Here is a 26,829-nt window from a genome sequence, read left to right on the forward strand (position 1 = left end):
ACCAAGAGAAACCCCTGCTTTAAATCCTTGATTAAAATCAGGTTTTCCACTGGGTTCCTTGTGCTTTTTAACGTATCTATACAGCTGTAGGAAGAATTACTTCTCAGTATGGAATGCAAGTGTCATCAATCTGCTGATGACACACAGCTCATTTTCACCAAATCCACGAGCTGCAGTTCCATCCTTGCATAAATGCCTGATCATGATGATAGGCTAATTCACTGCTAACAAGATGAAACTTCACCTAGGCTAAACAGAGGTTATGATGGCAGGCCAACCTAGGTTTGGGGTGTTGTAAGTTTTACCTGTTCTGTATGAAGCTTACCCTCCACTTAAATGATTAGGTGATTAATTTGGGAGTTCTTCTAAACCTTGTCATCTTGCTGGATTCTCAAGTGGCAGCAGTGGTCATGGTTGCCTTTCACCCCCTTAGGCTGGTGAGCCATCTGTGTCCACCTCTCCCTGACAAGGACCCATCATTTTTTGCTTAACGTATGTATTGATTACTGCAGTATTCTCTATGTCAGGCCTGCCTTTGATGGCTGCTGAGAAGCTACAGTTAGTACAGAATGCTATGGCTTGCATCATGCCATGGATGGATCTATTCTGGCCCAATTGCACTGACTGCTTCTACAGTAAGATCAGAGTGCTGCCTTCATGACTGTGAGCCTTCAGGAGCATCCCTTTCCATATATTACTTCCCAGATCTGCAGGGAAAATGCCACTCTATATCCCAGCTTTCACCGAAGTGAGCAGATGGAGATATGTCTTTTCTATGGTGTTCTCCCATGCTTGGAGTATGCTTTCATTGATAGCACATTTAGCCACTTTTTAATAATTTAATGGCTGATTAAAACCTAGCTTTTCAAGAAGGCATCCTGTGCTGACTGAAGAAGATGTATTTTATTTATTTGGCTGATGTTTGAGGATGCCCAATAGGGCTGTGTCCTAGATGTATCTCTGAGGGCTTTAGTGATTATTAGAAGCTAATTTTCAAATGTGGCATTTCAATTTATATTGTTTTATCATCCCTTCAAGTTCCACTTAAGTATCAAAGAATGTGGCATAGAATGCCTGATACGAAATAATGTTGTTCTCATTTTAATGAAGCCTAAGGGGATGGCTTCTGCAGTTTGTCCATGGCTGTTCAAGGATTTGAAGCAAGGTGTGTCTGCTGTGACTCCCCTGCTGAACCACATCAGTTGAATTTACTGCCTAAAAGAATGTGAAGAATAAAATAAATAAGGGACTTAGGATTTTTTAAATAATCTTTTAAAACCTGTTTTGTAAACAAAAGGAATTAATGTGTCTCAAATACTACGCTGCTGAAATGGAGTGCGTTCTAATATCTAGGAAATTGATTAATTTGGCATTAGTAGTTTTATAGGGTATTAAATTCCCCCCTCCATTGTTCCCCATTGATTCTGAGAATATTGTACATTCAACACATATCCCCTGTTTTTGTTCTTTTTCCCCTTTCATTTGTCGAATATTTAAAATTTGTCTTCTTTTGTCTTGGTTTCAGTATTCTCTTGGCTCCAATCCAGATTCCCAGTTGTGTTCCAGAAGTATAGCATGGCTCAGTTCCTTCCTTTCTTCCCATCCCAAGATACAACTTAATGTCTTTAATTCCTCTTGGAGCCATAAGCGGCATTATTTATATACCATAAGCTTCAGTGATGTGAGCAGAATGCTAGTAATACTAGAATCTAGTTGGCCAACACAAGCAAGAAATCTAATTTAGAAAGTGTTTTATCTTTAATATAGAGTGCTTATAGAATACATTTTGTTGGAGTCCTTCATTTTAAAGTTCATTTTGCTGATCAAAGCTATGGTCCTCTTCAAATCTGTACTGTATTTAAATGCAGAGATGCAGTCTTATTTTCTTGCCTTACTTTCCCCAAGAAAAAGCACCCTTGACTTAGAAAGCTTGGATACCTTTGGCAAATATTAGTAGTCACTACCTTGGATCTGAACTTTATGTTCAGAACAGGGCTTTCTAGTCATCCCCTTTCCTCTGCAGACTACTGTACCCTCTGAAAATCTGCTTCTGGTGGATGGCGGACCCTTGGGCATTTGGTGTAAGGGGCTGCAGATGGAAGGGTGTGTGTGTGGCAGAAATCATCCCCTCTCATATATAAATGGAGGAGCAACTTAGGATCCAAGTCACTCTGCGGTTAAGATTCTCAATGGGGTAGTGGTGTTGTGGCAAAAATAATCAAGGGTCTTGTGGCACCATTAGGACTTAACAAATTTATTATGGCATAAGATGAAATTCTTGATAATATTTCATGCCTTTGATGAAGTAGAATATAGTCCATGAAAGCTTACTCAGTATGGTTAAGGTTAGCACAATATTTTTTTTAATGAATAACTTACTTTATGCTGTATTGTATCCTATCCTCCTTCCAAAGGAGTTCATGGTGGCATACATAGAATTATTAAATTTTATCCTTGCAATAAGCTGAGTGATGGTGATGGGCCTCCGGGTTTAATTTATTCTGCTACTGATAAAACTGATATTTTAATTTATTTTTGTAAGAAATAGCCAGAATGATGTACAAGTTCACTTGAGTCAGGTTTGAAGATAAAAGATGTCTGAATTTCTCTCTTTTATTTGTAGTCCTAAAATTAGAGGTTTTAAGGGTTGTGCAAAATTAATGATGGATGTCACCAAGGACTGGGAACGAGCCAGGAAGAATTTTCAGCTTGCCTTTTAATGGTGGTTTTTTCCCTCCTGTGAAGACCGTTTTGAGATTAATCATATGTCTCTATCCTAAGTTAGTTTTTGTCCACTCAAGGCATTTTAGGGGGAACTAAAAGCACCTTTCATATAAAATAGGTTGTAGAAACTGTGCTTCATCACCCGTGGTGATCTTTTCCTGCAATAGCTCTTCAGTTTTGGAAAGCAAAGCCTCTGCTTTGAAATGCCTTGGCATTAGCTGAACACCAGCTGGCAAAATTACTTTCTTCAGGGAAAAAGTAAGTGCAGGCAAAGGGAGGCATTTGTCCATCTGGATTTCTGGCTAGCTTTTTGCTGGTGGAGATGGAATGTGATGTAACTGTACCTAATTTTGCTGCTGCTGTTTTTCTTGCAGATTTGATCTGGGGATATATTTAATTGTTCACTTTTACAACATGAGCAGCATTTTATATGATTGGAATTTTACCCTGTCTTACGTTTAAAAGCATATGGTGTGTAACAGCATTTAAAACCAGACATCTGTAAAGAGGATTGGTGGGGGTGGGCCTTGTTCATCATTGGTCTAAATTAAGAGAGATCTTTTGCTGCAACTCAAGCTTGGGCTTTGGCAGATCTCTAAAAGGGTATTTGAATAAAGCCAGTATGGTGTGGTGGTTAGAGTGTTGGACTGGAATTGGGAGATCCAGGTTCTAGTCCCCACTCTGCATTGAAGCCTATTAGGTGACTTTGAGACAGTCAGCCTAACTTACCTCACAGGGTTGTTGTGAGGATGAAATGGAGAGGAGGAGGACCATGTAAGCTGCCTTGTGTTACTTACCAGAGGAAAATGGTGGGATATAAGTGTAATAATAAATTCAATGAAAACGTTGGATCTCTTATCGCAGGGTTCAGTTTTGTTTCATGGAGGGTACAACCAAGAAACTGCTTTTCATTAACCTTAGAGATCATAATGGGACAGATGTGTGTATGCTCGTGTGTGTATGAATGTGTGTTGTGGGATATGTGTACATACATTTGAGACGTTCAGGGTGAGGAGAGCATCATTTCTACTAGTAGGTACTGTACCCGTCATTAAAGCTACTACCTGATTTTTGGAAACTATGCGTTTAAGCATAATGTTAATCAAGTCAACATCCCCAATGCATGCTGAAATAAAATCTAGCTACTGTTTTCTTTAATTTTTTTTGGATTTTCCACGAAATGACTTAAGTTAGCCATTTGTAAAGGCAAATTTAAATGTTTGCTGTAGCAGATTTATTGCAGATGGCTCTCATATTTTCAGGGACAGAAGGATTTTCTCATGTGAGACAGCACACGGGGGAGTCCAGCCTGTGATTAATAAGAAATAAAAATACAGTGTGTGCAAATAAACAGTAACATTTGCTGCTGGCCAGTCATGCACATATTCCTCAACATTAAAAGGTAGTATTAGAATATTCTCTAAGATTAAGAGTTGTAGTACTAGCCAGAGGTCTGAAATTGAGGAGAAATAAGTGTCTTGCATTTTTACCTAGACAGGTGATTTTGTTTGTTTGGTTAGGGAGCTTTGGAGCAGGAGGGGGGAAGGCTGTGCGGCACACAGGAAGCTGCCTTAAACAACTTCCCTGGTCTCCTCCCTTCCTTTTTACTGTCTCCACACTCCATTTCCAAGCACAGTGACATGGCTAGCATGGAGAGAACCATGCTGGCTATGAGGGGGAGGATGCAGAGAATGCGGTTTCTGGGCTCCGAGGTCAGAGTCCTGGTTTTGACCTTGGATCCCAGTAACTGAAAAACCTTAAGTCCCCCAGACAGTGCTTAGGGGACATAAAATTTCACCTGAACAAATCAGGAATGGTTTGTTTAGTGCATTGTCTGATCTGGGGATTCTGGAATGTCATTCCATTTAAAGTCAGGAGTCATATACAATGAACAAATCCTGGCTTACAATTTTGGTTTTTAAAGGAAGCAACATGATCCTGAGTTCAGATGTCATATTCATGATAAGAATCTCCAGAATTCTGGCTTATTCTGTTCAAACGTAACCCCTATTTTTAGCATTCCCAAAGAGCTACCTGTTAGATATTTCCTAGTCATCAGGAAAAAATTAGTTACAACACTGAAACTACCCAAACTAACTGACACTATATCCATTCATTGTTACTAATTAATTTTATGAAACATATGTCTCCAAATCTACTTTGTCCACACCATGTATACTTTTGTACATTTCTAACATGTCTGCCCTTACTCACCTTTTTCCACCTAAGCTTAACAGTCCCTGAAATTGTAACCTTTCCTTATAGGGGAGTTGCTCCAGCTCCTTGATCATTTTAGTTGCCCTTTTCTGCACTTGTTCCAACTTTACAAGCCTTCCTGAATCATGAGCTGCATAACCATTGCTAATTTGAATATTAGTTTCATGTAATTACCATAATTTTGTAATTTAAGTGAATCTGGGATATACTGCAGAACAGATGGTAGTCCCTAGTGCACTTATTTCAAGTGGTTTTATCTTGCTTCTGTTTTACCTACTGTGAAAATTCAATGAGCCCATGAAAAATCCTGAAATAAAAAATCACATTAGTTGGGAAAACAGTGGATTTGGGCATGTGTTGCTTGTTTCCAGTGTAATATAAACTTTGGTCATGGCATTTTCAAATATATCCACAAACAAGTTAATATGCATTGAAAAATGAGGGCTAAGATTCTCAGTTTTTAAAGAGCAGTCTGCTCATGTTGCCCAGACCTATTTTAAAATTATGAATTAGCAACAAAGCTTTTATTGATGAAATTGGTAATGAAGTGGGTTATTTTAGACATTTTGGTTTTTTTTAAGAAGGCCTATATTATAAATACTGTTGTATTGTTTCTGATGGTCCCTACAACAGGAATGGACTTTTAATGCAGCTCTACTATTTTCGAGAGAGTCCATTTCTGTTGTTACAATAGGAAACTAAGATGCAGTTTTCAAACAAAATGAGGCCAATATGCTGCTAGAACCTTTTCTGTGCCACTTTTGAAAGCGGCAGATCAAAACCGCCCAGAGAGCTTCGGCTATTGGGCGGTATAGAAATGCAATAAATAAATAAATCTGACATCTTCCAGTTTATGTCTGTGTGTAATCCCCCCCAAGAGTGATAGTTAGTGTGTATGTGTATCCATCTGATCCTGCACAATTGACTGTGGCTCTGGGTTTTAAAAGACAGATCCATAACAAGCCCATCCAGCCCTAGTTCACTCAGTCCTAGCCTACCTGCTTCTGATAATCCGATAAGCCTTTACTCTTTGACTGGGTTCAGACAACATACTAACCCTTAATGGGACCACAGTTTATTTAACCCATCATGGATTAAAGAGAATGCACTCTCTTATGTATCCTGGTCCCACTTTTGTTTAATAGAATAATTGTTACCCAAGCATAAATGCTAGAAACGTGCAATACCAGGAGGGTTAGACTAGGTTTATAGTCATTTTAAAAACTTTTTATGTGAGCAAAAGAAAGATTTCCCCAGTAACAGTAAATAGCTATGAGTTATCCCTGTTGCAATGCAAACTATGTTGAGGTGGTCTGCTCTTAGACAGGCCATGAAGCTTTACAAAAGCCTAGGGAGGTTGTGGGCTCTCCCACACTAGAGGCATTCAAGAGGCAGCTGGACAACCATCTGTCAGGGATGCTTTAGGGTGGATTCCTGCATTGAGCAGGGGGTTGGACTCGATGGCCTCATAGGCCCCTTCCAACTCTGCATTTCTATGATTCTATGAAAAGACTTGCTCCTGGTGGAGATGATAATTTCTAGAGCCAGTTTGTTGATATGGACCCACACAGCAGCCTGAATTTTTGGACTGTCCTTGGGTCATGGCTAGGGGGATTGTCACAGTGAACACTTGCACTTCAAAACTGACCACTTTACCACTGCCCTGTAGTTCCGATCATGCTGTCCCTTGGGTCTAGGGTCCTGACTGGGAACACATCTCACCAGTGTTAAAAGAGCTTTGCTGGCTGCCAGTCCATTTCCAAGCCTGGTTCAACAAACTGCTTTTTGCCTAATGAAGTTCTACACTGCTTGAGACTCTGATACTTAAAGGAGCACCTTCTCCCATATTGACTAGCCATGCACTGCTAGCACTCTCTTCCAGGTGTCCCCACCATTGGATGTGACCAGAGAGACGGTGTTTTCAGCTGTGGCTCCATGTCCCTGGAAATCTCTCTTCCAGGAAGCTTGCCTGGTCCCTGCATGCTTATCCTTTAGGTGCTACAGAAGGCTTTTTTTTAAAAAAAAAAATCCTCCCAGGCTTTTAAAGTATTTTTTAATACTTACATAAATTTGTTTTTAATCGTTTGCTGACTCTTTGTTTTGTATTTTATCGTTTTAAATTGTTGTAAACTGTCCTGGATTCAATGACAAAGGGTGAACAGAAATAAGTAGAATAGATAAATAATTTGCTGTCCTTGCACTTGTTTCAGCTTGCCAAGGTACGACTGAGGAGAGAGGTGTGGCCATCTGTGTTTGATTACATAGTTAGTGCCTGAGGCATCCTAAAGCTCACCTCAACTCAAAGCAGACTCTGAAAATGTATGTGGCAGTTGTGCTGTGTAGTGCTTTATCTCAGTGTTGCCTCTGTTAAATATGCCAGATTTAACATTTCGGGACATAGGGCCCAAAGCATTGACTGTGGGAAACACTGGTGTAATGCTGGTATAGCAACAGTGAACATTATTTCCATGTAAAATACCAGGCACCTCTAAACAGTAAACGGGGTTACTAAATCCTGGCAAGACGGAAGCCCTGTGGGTGAGTGGTTCCCGAGTCCGGGAGACAGACTCATTGCCTGTTCTGGATGGGGAAAGAACAGGTTCGTAGTTTGGGGGTACTCTTAGACCCATTTCTGTCGTTGGAGGCTCAAGTAGCCGCCACGGCTCAGAGTGCCTTTTACCATCTTCGGTTGGTTCGCCAACTACGGCCTCTCCTGGACAGGGATAGCTTGACCACGGTGGTACAGGCATTGGTAACCTCAAGATTGGATTACTGCAATGCGCTCTATGTAGGGCTGCCCTTGAAGCTGCTCCGGAAGCTGGAGCTAGTGCAGAATGCTGCAGCTCGGCTGTTGTCTGGAGCTGCCCCTTTCCAGCATGTAACTCCTGCTGAGGGAACTGCACTGGCTGCCTATTCGCTACCGGGCCAGGTTTAAGGTTCTTGTACTTGTGTACAAAGCCCTAAACAACTTGGGACCAGGATACCTGAGAGAGCGCCTTCTCCCTTACCAACCTGCCCGGTCACTGAGGTCATCCGAGGGCCTGCTCCTGGTGGTTCCACCTAGATCCATCCTCCAATTGGAATCCACCAGGGGAAGAGCCTTCAGCGTGGTGGCACCCCTCCTGTGGAATTCCCTGCCTCTGGAGGTCAGACAGGCTCCAACCTTGTACTCCTTTCGGCGCCTCCTGAAAACATCTTTATTCCAAGAAGCCTTTCTTTAACATGCAGCCTTGGATTTCTGTGTTGTTGTTGTTTTGCTTCTTTTTAAATTTTGTTTTAACTGTTTTATTCTGTTTTTATTTTCATTTCACCTTGTACACCGCTCCGAAATTTTTTCAATGAGGAGCGATATATAAATATTCTAAATAAATAAATAAATAAAAGGCAGATGAAAGTGAGACAGAGAGAAATGTGAAGCAAAGGAGATGACATGTAAAGTATATTGGTTGCTTAGAGAGATTCTAACATTTTGGCTTTTATGTAGTAGCAGTTTAACAATTCTAATCCCTTTAGAAAAGTTAAACAACTTATTATCAAGTCCACCCCTGTTCCCAGAAGCATGAATGTGTGGGGCTAAAGAGACATGAGAACCTTTCTCTGCTCCTATTTCCACATTTAAAGATAAGTATGTTAGTTGTATAAAGCTCAAGGAATAACTTCTAGTCTCCACACAAATCCCGAAGGCATGATGGTTGAGTATCAAATAATGACTAGGCTGATTGTGCATTCTGGTGTTGCTGGTTACATTGGCTGTGACCATTCCTGTTGTCCATCTGGTAAAAGAGGGATAATGCTGCTACAATATTGCAGATGCACTGAGGTCCAAGGATAAAAAATAGATAACTGTTAGTTGGGACAGAGGCATTGTGGTAGAAAACTTTTGAAGCTTGGCTTTCTGTACCAAAATTGATAAAGAATGCATAGGCTTAGTGCTGAAAGGACCATGGAAGAAAAATCTTTCTAAGCAATGCAAGTAACAAGCTTCAATTCCATTTAAAATGGTGCCTATGACTGGTTTTCTTTCTATTGGATAACTCCCAGATTCCTCTTCCTTCAACCCTGCGGAGCAGTGAAATCGTGAGTGAAGGCAGAGCTGCCGAGACAGCAAAACTATTTCTGGGCTTCCTGCTTTTCTCTCCTACCTTAATCCTTTCGTGTTTTTAGTCCTTCCTGCCATTCAGATAAAATGTGAGAATTTAGAGTGAAAGACAAAAAGCCAGATGGCTGTTCCTGCACACCAGAGAGGTCAATGTCAGGGAGAATAGTTTCTTCATCTACATCTTCATCATCTATCCTATTTTGTATTGCACTTAGGCTTTCAGTACTTACATTGCACAGCATTCCCAGAAGGGAGCTGGTGATATCTGACCTGCTTTGAATAAAACGGTTAATAGTAACCTTGGACATATAATGTCAACAGGAATGAAAAAATCTCTAAAGCAATTTAAATTTCTTGTACAGCACTGAAGGTCTTTGAGGATAATTTTCAATCATTCCACTTTTTCCCTAATGGCTTGTATAATACTATTGTTTCTAGACACAGAAAACTGATTCAAACAGCCCACACTCTGTGTGTGTGTGTGTGTGTGTGTGTGTGTGTGTACGCACGCATGCACGCACACACATTTTAGGTCTTTGTTTTTCAACCCATAGTAACTTTCATCTGATATCTGCTTCCTTGGTTTCTTTTAGGGGACATTACCCAGAAGGGATATGAGAAGAAAAGGGCAAAGCTGTTGGCTCCATATTTCCCACAGACCCAAGGTAGGTCTTCTGTTTTTGTATAGAATAAAAGGTGCTCTTGCCACAGAGAAAAGGGTCGAGACCAATTCCCTCAAAACTGCTTGTAGAGAGGTTCATTGGTTGCTTTTCCTAAGATGAAGGACTAATAACTGGATATATAACAAAATCCACTTTCCAGTACGGCTGCAGTATTTTGATTTTAAATTGATCTAGTTCTGTTTGAAGTCTACTGGAATATATGTATAGAATGATATATTCCCTCTTTGAAATGTATTAAGGGTTAAACAAAACACCAAAAGGCAATTTGTCTTTTACATATTAAGAATATTCAGAAGAAACATTCATGTATTGAATCAGTGGGGCCTGCAGCTGAATGTCTGACGCAGAAAGAAAGCGTTCATGCATACAGCTGCACACAGGAAAGTATCCTCTCTGCGGATGTATATGTGAAATCGGGGCAGCACAAGCCAGCATGCATGACATTAAGGTGGGGCTAGTCACTGAGACTCCGCTCATGTGTTGGTTCGGTGCATGGGTGTTTCTTCTGAATAGGGCTCTTGTCAGAGCCAAATGGGTGGTGGTTCTCTGTATTAAGTTACATTTTCTCTGGGTGTTACTAGTTTGCATGCTATGTTCTCTCCATGCTTGATATGGAAAGAATTGTTCAGTTCAGACAACACGTTTCTCTATGCAGAGGGAAAATTCCACTCAGTGGTTGAGTATTTGAAGAGTGCTAACATGTCAGAGAAGACCCTCAGTCTTCTCTTCTCAAGGCTAAATATGCCCAGTTCTTTCAGTCTCTCTTTATAGGGCTTTGTTTCCGGACCCCTGATCATCCTCATTGTCCTCCTTTGAACCTCCATGTTTCCATGCACATTCTGCTCATACTCTCATATGGTGGACATTTTGAAAGTTAATAATCATGTGCTTACTTTGTACTTTCATTCAGAATGCTTCATGAGTCTTGTCAATTTTCACTCTGGCCATGGCTAGACGAGGGGTTATCCCAGATGATGCACAGGGGATCCCTGGGGCAGGGAGGGATGATCCCTCCATTTCCCCGGGATTTTGCCCTACCCTTCTAACCCATTTTTTCCGTGGTCCTGGGCTGATCCCAAAACCGCAGAATGTGTGGCTGGGCGTTGCGGTTTGTCCCAGCTCCTTGGGAGTAACCGCGAGGACCCTGGCAGGAGCTCCATGCCCATCGGGGTGGGGGGAGCAGGAGCAGTTTTTTTTAAAAAAGCCACTCACGGTTTACACAGGAGCGCTCCTGCATTCCTCTCCGATAGAAAAAAACAAAACAAAATGGCAGGCGTGACGTCCTCCTGGGACGTCGCGCACCGCATGTAGACGAGGGCGGCGATCTCGCGATCATAAAATTGCAAGATCATTGCCCTTAACCCCCCCTCATCTAACCATGGCCTCAGAATGTTCTAGCTGCAGGGATGGTTAATCAGGGAACAATAAATGTAATATCCATTCCAGGGTAGGAAGAATGAGCAGAAGCAAAATAATTGCAATATTGACAATTAATTTTTTGAAAAAGTCAAACAGTGCTTCGAGGCCATTTTGCATTGGAGTGAATTGGTAGTATATTCAGAGTGTCCCATGATGCAATGGTTACTGCAATTAGCTGTTGATTAGCTGAATTTATGCCAGAGAAGAATAAGGGTAAAAGGACATTGAATGTCAGTGCTTCAGAAATATTTCTGCTTTGTCAGTGTGCATTTGGGCTGCTGGTGATTATCATTACCTTCAAGGTGATTTCATCAACAGTAGAAAAGAGAAGAACTTTGCACTTTTCATATTATATTAAATATGCCGTAGGGCTGCATTTTTCAAAAGAGCTTAGAATTTGTAATTCAGGCTGCGTTAAAGGGGGAGGGGGGAACACCTCAGCTTCTTCTTAACCAGGTGTGCTGAGTTGTGTGGAAAATCTGGAGTGTAGTGCTGCAGCTGGGTTTTTTAGGTATATGAATAAACCATTTCATTGAACCTAAAGAGGAGCCGAGTCCTTTAAAAAAATCTGGTCTTATATTATCCTTTCTTTGCTGTGTGGACTTCATTTGCTTGTGAAACCCACAAAAGGCAGATAGGTTTTATATCTGACGATGTATTAGGAGATGTTCACTAGAATAACTTGGAAATATGGGAGTAAAGTCTGAAATCCACGGTACATAAAGGACACATTTAAGCATTTTTTCTGTTGCTTTCAATGGGATTTAGGTGTGCCTGGATTTCTCTGCATTGTGCCTGAAGGCACTGGGAATGTGTTTCATTAGCTGTAGCCAAACTGAAAAGCTGTAGGGCAAATGAATGCGCTGGTATGTGAAGACTAAATTACAATGGTCTGATGGAAATGCCTTTAAAACTTTCACCTGTGTCTGTGGCCCACTTCTCACATAAGGGCAACCCACTTGGATTGCACCAGCTTGGCTCCTTCTGCCAGTTGGTGAGGCTAAGCAACAATGAGACTCTCCATCCCTGGCTTGGTTAGTCTTTTGTCTGAACCTGAAACTCTGGCTTGTCTCTCTCCCGACAACCTAGGGTCGTAACCCAGCATTTGTTCTTCGGTCATAACACTGTCTTGTAGGGGTAGAGACAAGCCAAGGTTCCTAGTTTGGACATAATGCTAGGAAGTTGCCTTATACTGAGTCGGATCATTGGTGCATCTAGCCTAGTATCGTTGGCACTGGCTGGCAGCAACTCTTCAGGGTTTAAGGCAGATCTTCTTTTCTGCTCTACCTGGAGATGCTGAGGACTGAACCTGGGATCTTCTGCATGCAAAGCATGTGCTTTACCACTGAGCTACAGCCCCTTCCCTCGGAAGTCCCAGAGCCACTCCAACTGGCAGGAGGAGCTAAGTGAGAGTAATCAAATTGTGTGCACCAGCACACTGACTCGCTCAAGGTAACCCGGAGTGTAAAAAAATCTGTTTTCTTGCCATTATGTGCAAACCCTCCCTCTATATTTGCAACATAGCAAGTTCTAGATAGGGGCATAAACCAGTGAACTGCAGTTGGTTTGCGGTGAGCTGGATGGATAAATATCTTGCAGCTTTCAGGACTTTCACTTAAAGACTCTCAGCATATGTTCTGTCATCTTGAAGTTTGAATCTCTGCGTCTTTGTCTACATTCTTGAATGTGGGTATTTGCTCCCTTCTGTATCTGTCACTTTGCAGATACGTTTGATTTTGTTTGTGTAAAATGCTGTTTAATTAGTGGGATAAAAATGTATGTGAACCATGCACAAACAATCTTACTGCTTCAATTGCCAGAAGACTCAGCCTGAGCACTGGCAGAAGACAGACAGCTGGAAATTATATGGCTAATTAAGGTGGAGCTTGCTGCTGCCATTCTGAATCAGATGTTCCCGGAGTAACAATGCCTGATGGAAGATTTTCCATTCATTCAGTGGGAGCAGAGCATACATGAAGAATGTGGAATGAGGACCTTCATTTTGGAATCTGATAGATTTCTGCTCTTGTAGTGAACAAGAAAGAGATGATTTGCAAATGCTTACCTCTCTAGCGATAAGAGAAAATAATAATCAAAGCATTTTCGAGTATGAATGAATGCTTCTGTTCACTTTCTTACACAGGAAGTGTTTGTTTCCATTTTGCAGATAAGGCTCAGGAAATGTGTATCACAATGATGGTTTCTTTCCCTATTCTGATAAGGAAATTCCTTGAAGGTGGTCCAGTACAAGATAGCATTATATCTATTTTGAATACTTATTTAAGTGAAATTGCTAGTCTTTTGCAGCCAGAGTCAAATTGAGTGAACCTGTTTCTTTGAAAGTTATGCTACTATGGGCTGGTATATGAATCACGTTTTCCTTGATTAATCTCAATGCAGGAAACAATGTGCTTATTTTAATGAGATGTTATGTGGTTTTGGATTGATAATTTATTTCTAAATCACCCAAAACCTGCTCAGATGCTGCAGAAGACTAAAACAGGAGACAATCCCTGCCCACAGGCATACAAGCTAAATTACAGGCACAGCATGGTTACAGGGAGCAGGAAGGGATTTGAATATGCTGGGGGCTCAGATTTAATTGAAGTGTGAGGCAGGTCTCTTGGAACTGAAATTTCCCCCTCATATTATCCTTATTAATTGCAGATCCCTTTTCAAATGTGTAAAAAAAATAAAAATTCAAGAGATGAATCTCTGGGTATTATGTGTCTATGAATATGTTCATAAGGAACTTCGTGTGTCATTTAGTTTTCTCCTAACAGATATTTGCTTACTTGTTCAAATTCATGACATTATTATGTATCCACCCCCACCCCCACCCCTCGCAAAGCATCTTTTGCTTTCTGGGCAACAGAATGTAAATGTAGGATAATACTTGTTGCCAAGTTCAACAGCCTTTTCTCTGGCTTGGCTAAATGGGTTTCCTTACTCTTCAAAATGTTGGGTTATGTATCATAACCGGAAAGATCAATGGAAACCTCTTCCCAGTGCATAATAATTAGATTCACCAAAGTCCTAATAGCCTGTCCTCCAAACCTCTCTGCAGTGTGCAAAATGGTTTGCCAACCGTTTCCTTCCCACTGCAACAATTAACCAACTTCTTTGAATGTGTTTGACATAGATTTGCATTCTGTTCCCTTGCGGTAAATAATAATTTGTATACCTGTACACACATGAATATGTTTGTCCATTGAAATTGGACAATTTAATTTTTGTGAACCGCCCAGAGAGCTCCGGCTATTGGGCAGTATAGAAATGTAATAAATAAATAAATAAATTGGTGAGGTTTAAGCACATACAGCTACACACACACAGGATTAAACCTATTGTTAGTGATAATCATAAATACACAGATGACATTTCTCCTCATTTATGTTTTTTGTCCTTGCATTTATGGTTCTCTAACTCTTAGCTTCTATGTCCCCTTCTATTCTTCTTGCTCCCTTCCCATTTTGTAAACTTATCTGTGCTTTCAGCCACATTTCCGCTTCCTTCTTGTTGCTTGGAATATCCTCCCTCTATCAGTCAATTAACTTCCTCTTCTCCATTTTAACTGCATTTATTGTATGTTAGAGTGTAGCTTCCCTTATGCCTCAAAGGCCTTAAATCATTGCTATTTCATTTCCTTTCTTTTAAATTCCTTCTCAAAGCCCACTACCTTGACAAATCTTTCTCAGGACCCTTCCAATCGGTCCCTTTTCTGTGCGATCTGTTCATCGGATAACTGTGATCTATGAGCCAGGGGGTGGGGAGGGCATGTTCAGACGTTAGCACACTGTTGAATTTAGACAATCCATAATCTCTCTTCCCTACCACCACCCCCATCCCATCTTTAAACATGGATAGAAGAATAGTAGATATTTCTCAGTTAATATTTATGTTGATATGAAATAAAAAGAAGCTGTTTAATTTTATGCTATGATCGCAAACAATGAGTATGAATTCCTTCTAACAGTGAAGTTTCTGTAAACTCAAATATTTCCGTCCTCCCATCCCCCCAGACTTCTGACGTTCCACAAATGACTTACTCTGATATATTTATTTATTTTATTTATTTAAAACATTTGTATCCCGCCCTATATCATTAAGATCTCAGGGCGGTGTATAGAAAAAACAATAAATATGCACTGTTAAAAACAAATTAAACAAATATATGAGGGCAAATGGGCGAGCAGAGCTGTTTCATGGGTGAGTAGCTGTTCTGGACTTAATTTGCAAAGCAGTTAAGCTATTTTCATGTTTAATTAAAATGTTAATTATTAATTGTTAATTAAAATGAAAAATAAAATCATAAAAAATGTGGGAAGTCTAGACAATTGACTAGCATTCCTACCCTGTCCTAGTGAGAATTCTCATCCTCTAAGGCCTTCCTCACTCCATGCAGGAACCACCTTTTCTCACATACACTTGGTTTCTCTGCCACCAGGACCTTTAAGGCTCAGGCCCAACCCTCGCGAGGACACACAAGCTTTACTTGTAATGCTCCTTTTATTACCTCCATCTTACATAGTCAAGAGCAGAAGGTGTAGAATTTTATCAACAAAGAAAGTGTTATTAATTACAGTAAATTAGTTGTTGAATAAAAACAAGTTACTCTTAATGGCTCTATCAGGATATGTTATTCCATATACAATACTAAATAATCGCTCTCTCAGTCACTGCCCAATCACCACAGACTTTCTCTCTTTCAGTTCTCAGTCCTGAAATCCTAACATTGTACGTTAATTCCCTGTCTCACAGTAACCCCCTCACAGCACAGCACACAGTTTATATAGTGCACACATACATCACTCCCTCCTTTTCACTCTCTCAGCCAGTCAACTCACACATGCAGATCCACCATTCTCTTCCTAGAGAAACTTACCAAACCATAGATCTCTAACAAGAATCCACAGTGAGAAACATAAACTCTGTATGTTCAGACGTGTAGTATCACAACTACTTGTGCTGGAGTGAGTGAGTTCTCCATTCAACATTTTATGGGGGATTCAAATAAATATTTGAAGTACTTCTGCTCCATTCTTCAGCCCAAAAAAATGCACCCAAAGCAGCTTACAAAGATCAGTAATACAATAGGCTTACAATCTCGACGACCCAATGCGAAAGGAAATGAGATTGGGAGGGAGGAAGAAAAAAGCTAACTCGTACATTAGACAGACTTGACCTTGGGGAAGCTGTGGGTGGCGACAGCTGACAGAAAGCTCTGGTCCATGAAGTCACGAAGAGTCGGAAACGACTGAACGAATAAACAACAACAACAACATTAGATCTTAGTTATGAAGTTCTTACAATGGTCACAAGCTGGCCTAGAAAGCATTCGAGGAGAGGAGGAGCCAAATGCATAATTAAATTATGGAACTCACTACCACAACATGTAGTGATGGCCACCAATCTGGATGGCTTTAAAAGGGGGTTGGATAAATTCTTGGAGGCAAAGGCTATCCATGGCTACTAGCCCTGATGGTCGAGTGCTACCTCCAGTATTCGAGGCAATAAGCCTGTGTGCACCAGTTGCTGGGGAACATGGGCGGGAGGGTGCTGTTGCATCATGTCCTGCTTGTTCATCCCTGGCTGATGGCTAGTTGGCCACTGTGTGAACAGAGTGCTGGACTAGATGGACCCTTGGTCTGATCCAGCAGGGCTCTTCTTATGTTCTTATGTTTCTGGTCTCTCACCCTATATCCTTTTGCTCCCTCTTCTGCAGCCTGATGGAGTGGCTGCTGGCAGGTGACAGTTGGTGGAGGGAGGAACTTGGTGGAAAGGGCTTCTGAGCAGAGCAGATGGAGTGACCCTGCTTCTCTCTCTTCCTTGCTGCGGCCTGGAAACTACATATCAGGCTCAAACCATGTGCTCTTGTCTAGGGGTTGCTCATGTAAGAGTTGGATTTAGTGCAGGCAGATCCTCTTATTCATATTCATGGATTATATTGCTCAGATGTGTCTGCTTTTAGTGTTTTTTTGAAAATGGATTGTTCCAAAATAGCAAAGGGAGTGTTAAAATGCAGAGCTCTTTTCTGCAGGGATGGGGGTGTGGGGAGGAAGCACATGGTTGTGCACACTTTTAGCAAATAAAACAAATGGGTATTCACTGAGCCTTACAGCTGGTTTAATGAATGTTTGACTGTTCTAAACAAAGGATTAGCACTGACATCCTCCACAGGCTGCATAAAAGCACAATCATGTAAATCTCTTTACTAGTACTGTTGCTATATATTTTTTGTACGCCTGCAATCAGACTATAGCAAATGTGACTGCACCCTTTGAATTGTGAGTTATCATCCCATGACCCTCAATTTTCTTTGGCTGCCAGGTTGGCAAGTCAGTGCTTCAGTGACTTCACTGCAGTAGAGTGGCTGCTATGCTGATTCGGTGGGAGGGACTGCAATCAGATTAGCACTATGACTGCCTTTCCTCAGAACAACTTCCTAAGTATATTGTTTCTCTTATTCACAAGATGGTGGGGCAACACTTGCTGTGACTTCTGGTTCTCAGACTTAGTCACCTATGTTCCTTACCTCCCTTTCCATATCTCGGATCCATCTTTGCCTTCCCTTGTTCTATGACAGCTTTCAGGAAGTCACTTCTTGATTGCAACATGGAGAGCATTGGTCCTAGAATCTTGGTAATTTGGGTTTACTGGTGCGGGTTGTATCTTTGCAACAGCACCCCTTAGTGGTTAAATTTGAAAATACAGTTATAGGCATGCAACATTATCATGTTTGCAGAACTTCTCATCAGAAAGCAGAAGAAAATTTCTCCTTTCATCATGTTGCCTAAAGCTAGACAGATTTCCCCAATATTTTCGACTGTAAACATCTTAATTTAACTGAGTCTGGTTTAGAAATAGAGCTAAACTCAGTAAAGAAATTATTATTTATATATAGCTATATTTTCATTGACTAGCAGTGGGTTTAAAATACTAAGGGAGCTTCCAAACAGTGTTCCAGGAAATTTACATTTGTGAGTGAGTGACTGTAGATCTGTATATTTTTCATGAATTTACAGATAATAATTCAATACTCCCTATATTATTTAGCATTTAGTACTAATGGGAAGTAAAGCTTCTTACCAGGGGAGTGTAAAACGTCTAACAATGGGATATTAGTGCTGTTGGATCAATTCTGGGTTTAATCATTAAGAGCATCAATCATTCCATAGGCTTGTTATTTTTTCTTGTCCATTGCTCCCCTATTTATTTACAAGACTTCTAAATAATGTGCGAAGTTGTTAGTCTGCTGTTTAAAAATCCCAACTTTAAATAAAAGTTTCTCATTCTCATGACGGTGCAGAACATATGATAACATATGGTCACTTTTCTGGTAAAGTCTCAGGAACAAAAGAATCTGCTAGGATAAAATACTTCTCTATGTGCATCTTTCTGTCCCAACCCAACAGCCCTCCAGACCTTTCCTTTCTGCGTCTTTTTGTGTTGTGTTTCATAACATAGTCTTTATAATATCACATTCTTATCTATTGGGGCAAGGATATGGAGTGGGTGAAATGATGCACCCAAATTTAAAAGAGGCTATTGCTAGACCAAGCTGGTCACCTTGAGGCCCAGTATTGGGCAAAAGGCGGGATACTACTACTACTAATAAATATAATTTTACCTCATATGCACAATTGATTTTGTTCATATAATTTGATTATATGTGCTATCTGTAACTATCACTCTCCTTGATGCACATTATTTTCTTTTGTTCAAAGCATGGTCCTCTTTAGGGAAGGAATTAGCTTTTTATAAATGTGCCTTGTATAACAGGTTTTTTATTTTGAATAATTATGAACAACATCTGTATAGTGTGAGCAGGCTCCTTTTAAGCTTCGGTGTGGCTTGTATTAGGGAACTTTTAAAAATAACCAAGCACTCATTTACCTTTTCTTTCCTTCTGCCCTGCTCTGCCCTCTTGCCCTTTCTCAGAAGGATAGCCTGTACTATGGCCAGTCTCCTCATTTCCTTTCTGAAATGAAGGAGGATCAATAAGCAGGTCAATGTCATTGATTTCTTTTTATACACCGTAGTTTCAGCAGCTGCAAAAGAAGCCAGTGAACACCACTAAGCAATCATTTTAACCTCTGCATGTCTATATTCCAAAATGAATTTATTCCACACACATTAGACATGGTTTATGGTAATTCCTAACTTACTTACTAATATGTTTTCGGCACTACTCCATCCCTTGCCCAAATGGAGAAGAGCCTCATTCAAGCAAGAACAGCAGAAAAAAGATGATTACCCTGGCCCAAAGTGCATTTAAATGCCCACCTTGTTCTGGCATTGAAAAACAGATCTCCCTCTTCTTCCTTTTTCCTCCACTCCCTTGTGTGTATTGTCTCTTTAGTTTGGCAGGGCCTGTCTCTGTTTTCTTATTGATGCAAGCCACTTTGGCAGACAATAATTGTTTGGAATGTGGGATAAAAATACAGTATATAAATAAAGAAATAAAGAAGGCTGGCTGCTTTAGTGCAGCCAATTCCCTTCACCTATATTGTACATGTTTACAAAAGGCAGTTGGTTTGCACCGGGGAGGGGGGGGAACACATTATTTGTCATAGATGAAGAAGAACACTACTTACACTTACACGGGCCCCATTTTATACTGCATATAATAATACTGCATATTATACTTTTCTTTTTTTACCAAGGAGTTTGGAATAAGAAATGTTTGGTGTAACCTGTTTTGGATTACTGGAACTCACATATGTTCAACTCCGCACCCTCCACACTTCAGTGTAATGATCACTGTACAGCCCTGATGATACCATATGCCTGCTCTCTCTGCTCCTGTGACTATGTAACCTGTTGGGCTTGCGTGCAGAGGCTTGGGAGCCTACCAGTGTTGTGTTAGCTTCTAGGAATTTGAAATAAGTATTCATGGCCTATAAAGGTATCTTTATGTACATGATTTTCCTTATTTGCTATTGAACAAAAAGGCGCCAACAAGCATGGGACATATTTATTGCATCCATATTCATTTTCTTGGGATGTCTTATTTCAGATCTGCCCCTCTGGTTTTATCTGAGCACATGCTTTGGCCATATGTCATTGATGTGTATAAAGAGATAATTCTGTAATGTGTTTTTCCCCATTAACATCCATTTTATTTATGAGGTGCTCTTCTACCTACTAAGAGGAGAGCAGCAGATTCAGCTAAAACCGAATGGCAGTAAAAAGTTCAGCAGCTGATAAAATCCTATGCAAATATCCTGTCACTGCCTTGCCCATGTATATCTGTTGGATCCTGCCAGTAAAAACTGCATATCCAGCAGGATTATTCTAAAGGGAATACTAAATAGAGTCACCTAACATCTGCTGGGTTTAACTGACTCCTGCCTGTTTTGTCAGAGAGCAGTGCAGCACAGTGCGGTTTAATGTAAATATCATGCAGCCCTCCTACCCACCCCATCTCAGAATCTTGCTTGGCTGCTTTGTGTTATAGAAGACAGAAACAATATTTAAACAAAGAGCCAGCCTTTGAGTCACAACCCCTTCCAGGTGGGTTAGCTGGCAGTAAAAATAAATAGCCTTTCTTCTAGTCTGTGGAGTAAGAGAACCAACATTATTTCTTGGAAGCAAGGTGCTTAATTGTGCTTAGAACTTTGAATAATCTGTTGAGAGCGCATAAAACATTTGAAGGTCATGTTTACAACCATTGTGTTTTGGGGAGGGAGCTACTGACACTTGTATGCAGGATGAGGCAAAATGTCTTCCCCACCTTAGATATGAAGCTTATTTATTTATTTATTTATTTATTACATTTTTATACCGCCCAATAGCCGAAGCTCTCTGGGCGGTTCACAAAAATTAAAATCATCATAAAACAACCAACAAGTTAAAAATACAAATACAAAATACAATATAAAAAGCACAACCAGGATAAAACCACGCAGCAAAATTGATATAAGGTTAAAATACAGAGTTAAAACAGTATAATTTAAATTTAAGTTAAAATTAAGTGTTAAAATACTGAGTGAATAAAAAGGTCTTCAGCTGGCGACGAAAGGAGTACAGTGTAGGCGCCAGGCGGACCTCTCTGGGGAGCTCATTCCACAACCGGGGTGCCACAGCGGAGAAAGCTCTCCTCCTAGTAGCCACCTGCCTCACTTCCTTTGGCAGGGGCTCACGGAGAAGGGCCCCTGTAGATGATCTTAAGGTCCGGGTAGGTACATATGGGAGGAGGCGTTCCTTCAAATAACCTGGCCCCAAACCGTTTAGGGCTTTAAATGTCAATACCAGCACTTTGAATCGGGCCCAGACCTGGACTGGCAGCCAATGAAGTTGTAAAAGGACTGGCGTAATGTGATCTCGCCAGCCAGTCCCTGTTAGTAAACGGGCTGCCCTGTTTTGTACCAGCTGAAGCTTCCGGACCGTTTTCAAAGGCAGCCCCATGTATAACGCATTGCAGTAATCCAAACGAGAGGTTATCAGAGCATGGATAACTGTAGCTAGGCTATCACTGTCCAGATAAGGGCGCAGTTGGTATATCAGCCTAAGCTGATAAAAGGTGCTATTTGCCACTGAGTTCACCTGTGCCTCAAGTGACAGTTCTGGATCGAAGAGCACCCCCAAACTACGGACCCGATCCTTTAGAGAGAGTGCAACCCCGTCCAGGACAGGGCAAACATCACCTCGCCGGACAAATGAACCACCTGCTAACAGTACCTCCGTCTTGTCTGGATTGAGTCTCAGTTTATTAGCCCTCATCCAGTACATTACCGTGCCCAGGCACTGGTTCAGAACAGTCACTGCCTCACCTGGGTTTGATGAAAAGGAAAGGTAGAGCTGGGTGTCATCCGCATATTGATGACACCTCAGTCCACATCTCCGGATAACCTCCCCCAGCGGCTTCATGTATATGTTAAACAGCATAGGGGATAAAATAGAGCCCTGCGGAACCCCATGGCTTAGGAGCCATGGCACAGAGCAATAATCCCCCAGCACCACCTTCTGGAATCGGCCATCCAAGTAGGAGCGGAACCACTGCAACGCAGTACCTCCAACTCCCAGTTCAGACAACCTATCCAGAAGGATACCATGGTCGATGGTATCGAAGGCCGCTGAGAGGTCCAGGAGAACCAACAGGGTCGCACTCCCCCTGTCTCTCTCCCGACAGAGGTCATCCCACAGGGCGACCAAGGCAGTTTCTGTTCCAAAACCAGGCCTGAAACCTGATTGAAATGGATCTAGATAATCCGTTTCATTCAAGAGTGCCTGGAGTTGTCCTGCAACCACCCGCTCAAGCACCTTGCCCAGGAAAGGGATATTAGCCACCGGCCTGTAGTTGTTAACATCTTCCGGGTCCAGATTAGGCTTCTTCAGGAGTGGTCTAATTACCGCCTCTTTTAAAGAGGCCGGCACCACTCCCTCTCTCAAGGAGGCATTTACAACCTCCTGGACCCAGCCGGCGATCCCCTCCTTATTTGATGTAATGAGCCACGAGGGGCAAGGGTCAAGCACACAGGTGGTCGACCGGACTTGGCCAAGCACCTTGTCCACATCCTCGGGCCTCAATAACTGAAACTCATCCAATAAAACTGAGCCAGACGGCGCTCTGAACGCCTCTACTAGTGGTGCTGCATTAAGTGTGGTGTCCAATTCATGACTGTCATTTTCCTTGCTATTAATGCTTATCAGATCTCAATAAGGTCAGTTTTGCAGTTATTATAGGTTCGTCATTCCCCTCTCCTTAAATGGAGAGAACTTTGTGTTAGGGGGAACCTTCCCTCTCAGCATCTTTCGGATATACTTAAACAAGGTATAATAGATATCTGCATGATTTTCACACATAAAAATGTACAAATGTACAGATTCTTTCCCCTCTACTCAATGGAGCTTATTCCTGTGGAAGAAACGCATCGTATGAGACGTGTCCTCTAGAATCCTCAGGTTGAAAGAGATGAGAAGGCCAAGCACAACATTTTCCATCATCACCAAGCAGAATCCTCTGCATGTCAGCTCTCTGCATGATAAATCTGATTTTGTAATGCTACTAACGTTAGTCATGGGTCACTGATTCATGATAGATTGGCACCTCCTGCTACCCTCAAGCAAGTGGCTTAAAATTGGAGCCAACAGTGAGATGTTTCGTGCCAAATGTGTTGATTAATTGAACTAGCTTGAATCTATGAACTTTCTTTGAAGACTTGGCTTATTTATTTTCAGAGTGGCATGTGATTAAAAAACATTTGCATATAATTTTCATGAGCATTTCAGGTACCTTTGCTACTGCAGGTGAACACATTACCTTTGTTTTTATGGGAATGCTGTAGTACAATGAAAGTAGAGGGGTGTGTGTATTAACTATAATTTGGAAGGTTACTCTGAGCCTCAAAAACTGTGTTTGGAAATGGGAAAATGATTGAAATGTGTACTGGTTATCTAAAAAAACCCCACCCATTTCTTTTATTTTCTTTTGTTTTTGTGTTAATCTTTATTTTTTAATACAATAATAACATAAATGACAAGAAAAGCACACACACAAAAGGATTTTAATCCAAACACCACCCTGAGATCCCAATGTTATACAGTGGAATACAAACGTTTTAATAAATAAATTAATAAATACACAGTAATCATTAACATCTCCCTTGATATAGTGGGAAAAAGTGTTTGGGTGGGAAACAGGAAACAATGATTTAACACTTCCATTTCAAGAATACATTCCACATTAATATAAGTAGTCCAATAAGAATCAATACAGCTTTGACAGTTAAAAGAGATATGCTCAAATGAAGCAAGAGCAGTGATCTTCTGTCCATTGAGTGGTTGGTGTTTTTCCTTCCATGCTTGAAGTATAAATCTCTTTGCAACTGTAAGGGCTCTCAGTATCCACTTTTATTGTCCATCTCTTAAACCACCACACTGTTATTACAGATTTTGTCATGCTCCATCAGGAAATCCATGTGAGAAGGTCTGATGTAGTCAAGATGGCTGGAATTTCTTCTTCTTCCTGTTGTTGTTGTTGTTGTTGTTGTTGTTATTATTATTATTATATTTATATCCCACCTTTTGCCCAATACTGGGCCTCAAGGCAGCCTTACAAAATTTTAAACATATACATTTTAAAACCTATGAAAAGAAATATACAACAGTTAAAAATATATTAAATATATTACAATATTAAACATTTAAAATACATGACATTTAAAAGTCCTTAGCATAGACAGAGGCCCAGATTATTCGCCAAAGGCCTGCCGGAACAAAGAAGTTTGTGCCTGCTTCCGAAAGCACATCAAGGAGGGAGCCAGTCTAGCTTCCCTGGGAAGAGAGTTCCAGAGCACTGGAGCAGCCACTGAGAAGGCCGTCTCCCATGTTCACACCAGGTGTGCCTATGATGATGGTAGGACTGAAAGAAGGGCTTCACCAGAAGAGCTCAAAGCACGGGCAGGCTCATAAGGGAGAATACAGTCTTTCATATAACCTGGACCCAATCCATAACTAAGGTTAAGTTTCAGGACCTTGGTCAGCAATCCTGGAGCTAGAGGACAAGAAGTTACTCCAGCAGAGTCTAGGGGCCTTGCTAGACCTACCTTAAAATCTGGGCGTGTGGAGGGGCCAGCCCATGCTAGAAGGGGTCAACGTGGCGGGGTAAAGGAAAGCTCCATTGCGTTGGCCATTTTGTTTTAGATCTTAAAGGGGCCATGTGCGCAGGAGCGCACCAACGATAGAAGTAGGGTGGTTTTTTTTTTAAAGGGTTCCCCGCTCCCCCCCTGCCCCTGATTCCCCCTCCCACCCGCGATCCCCCTCCCGCCCGCAATCTCCGATCTCCCCATCCCCCCTGGCTCCGTTTCCCCCCCATCTTCCCCCCCTGCCCTGATGGCCGCAGCGCTCCTTTTACCTTGCGAGTAAATGCAGTAGCCGGGAAAAGCGGCAGAACTGGCTACACGCCCATGGTCTCAGGCTGAGACTGGGACTATGGGAAATACTGGGCCACAACCAGTGCCGGTTATCCCAGGCCAAGGGAAGGTTGATCCCTGCCTGACCCCGGGATCCCCTGTGCGTCATCTGGACGCACAGGGGCCGGGCCGGGGCTTGCACCGGGCTAAACCCTGGTCTAGCAATGGCCTAGGAGCAACTGGCAGGCTTTTATAGTCAGGCCAGGATAGTCTCTCTGGAAACTCCAGCCTTCAGATGCTGCATCTGGTTGTTAAAGGGCCAGCAGCCTTTTCCTGCAGGTGATGGCTTCTCCCAGGGAATGAAGGTTGGAGGAGGGGGAACTGCTCCCCAGGGTCTCCCTGCTCACTAGAGGAGTCTGAAGTCCACTTAGAGTCAGAGGTTAGTGCCTCCTCCTGGGCATTGCGTGGACAAGACATCGGGTCCAAGGCAGTGGGTCCTACTTCTGAAGGACCTTGATCTGGTTCTGATACCCCCTCAGAGCCCACTGTCATTACAGGCGTCAGTCTCTGAAGTATGCCAGTCCTGGGCTATGATTTTTCAGGAACAAAATTTATATGAGCAATACCTTCCCAACTAAAAATAAGCCACTACAGGACATGCTCACATTGTATGCCTCAATGAGGCATTGGTCTCATTACTTCACTAGTATCTAGCTGAGCTAGTTAACTTCATCTTAACAAACTCTGTGGTGCCCAACATACATGAAACATATTTTTTTTGTTGAATCAGTCTGTCTTAAATCTAAAGAAGTAAGACATATGGAAGCTAAGGCAACCTTCTATTGATTAGACTATTATAGAGCATTCCAGTTCGTCATTCAGTCATCTCTGACCTTCTGAACATCTACTGTACTACATTTGAAAAGACTTTTATAACCATCTATTGTAGGCTTAGCTTTCTGTAAGGAACCAATTAATTCCCCTAACACTTTCATCACTGGCAGCCTATATATATACTCCCAGGAAATGCTGAAGCTGAATGTACTGCCAACTAGCAACAAACGGCAAGTAATACCTAGGCCTTAGCTAGACCTACCTGAAAGTCCAGGGGAGAGGAGGGGAGACCTCGCGTTGGGATTAACGCGAGATCTCACAACCATTTACATGTTAGGCACGATGACCTCAGGAAGAGAGGTTGCTCCCACCATTTATTTTTATTTTTAAAGGAGACGGAGTGCACGAAAGCTCGTGCGCAAAGTTTTTTTTTTTAAATGACTACTTTCCCCACTCCCCCCACCCTACCCCCGATGGGCGCAGTGCAGCTCCCGGCTCTGCGTGATTAATCACGTGGAGCTGGGTAAACCCACGGAAATGGGAAACACGCTCCGCAGTCTCAGGGTCAGCCTGAGACCGCGGAAAAAGCAGGCCCAAAGTGTAGGGCTGTATCCCCCCCCCCCCCGCCCACCAAGACATTTTAGCTTCTTTTCTTTGGCATAGATGGCAATATTCCCTTGCTTTTGGGCCATCTGGATTAGTTTTTATCAAATCTTAAATCCTGCAGGCATCTCTGGCATAATGCTTTTTTGTTTTGTTTGTTTGCTTCTATCATTGTTCACTTATTTGAATGACAGGAAGGAAAGGATAAATAGTTAATTAGTGGTGGTACTTGCTTGAATTCTAGGATAGAAAATCTATAACAAAGGACAGGACACATAGCAGATGGGCCCATTAAATGTTTTAAGGTCTAGAAGGAAGTAACCTAAATGAAGCCAAAAGGCTTAGGATATTAGGATGATGCTCCATTGACTCCTAATACTGTCAGTCAAATTAA

At 41.6% G+C, this 26,829-nt stretch overlaps 1 protein-coding gene across 3 annotated transcripts in view; it reads left to right on the forward strand.

Moving 5' to 3' along the window:
• The window catches only part of DIP2B (disco interacting protein 2 homolog B), a 186,989-nt gene that overhangs the window by 68,734 nt on the left and 91,426 nt on the right, over window positions 1-26,829 (forward strand). For all 3 annotated transcript variants that reach the window (XM_063119863.1, XM_063119862.1, XM_063119864.1), the window contains exon 2: window positions 9,634-9,705. In XM_063119863.1, the coding sequence (XP_062975933.1) occupies window positions 9,634-9,705 (72 nt within the window). The remainder of the gene's footprint in view (window positions 1-9,633; window positions 9,706-26,829) is intronic.

The sequence above is a fragment of the Elgaria multicarinata genome, chromosome 3 (assembly GCF_023053635.1).
Source record: "Elgaria multicarinata webbii isolate HBS135686 ecotype San Diego chromosome 3, rElgMul1.1.pri, whole genome shotgun sequence".
In the NCBI taxonomy this organism is placed as follows: Eukaryota; Metazoa; Chordata; class Lepidosauria; order Squamata; family Anguidae; genus Elgaria; species Elgaria multicarinata.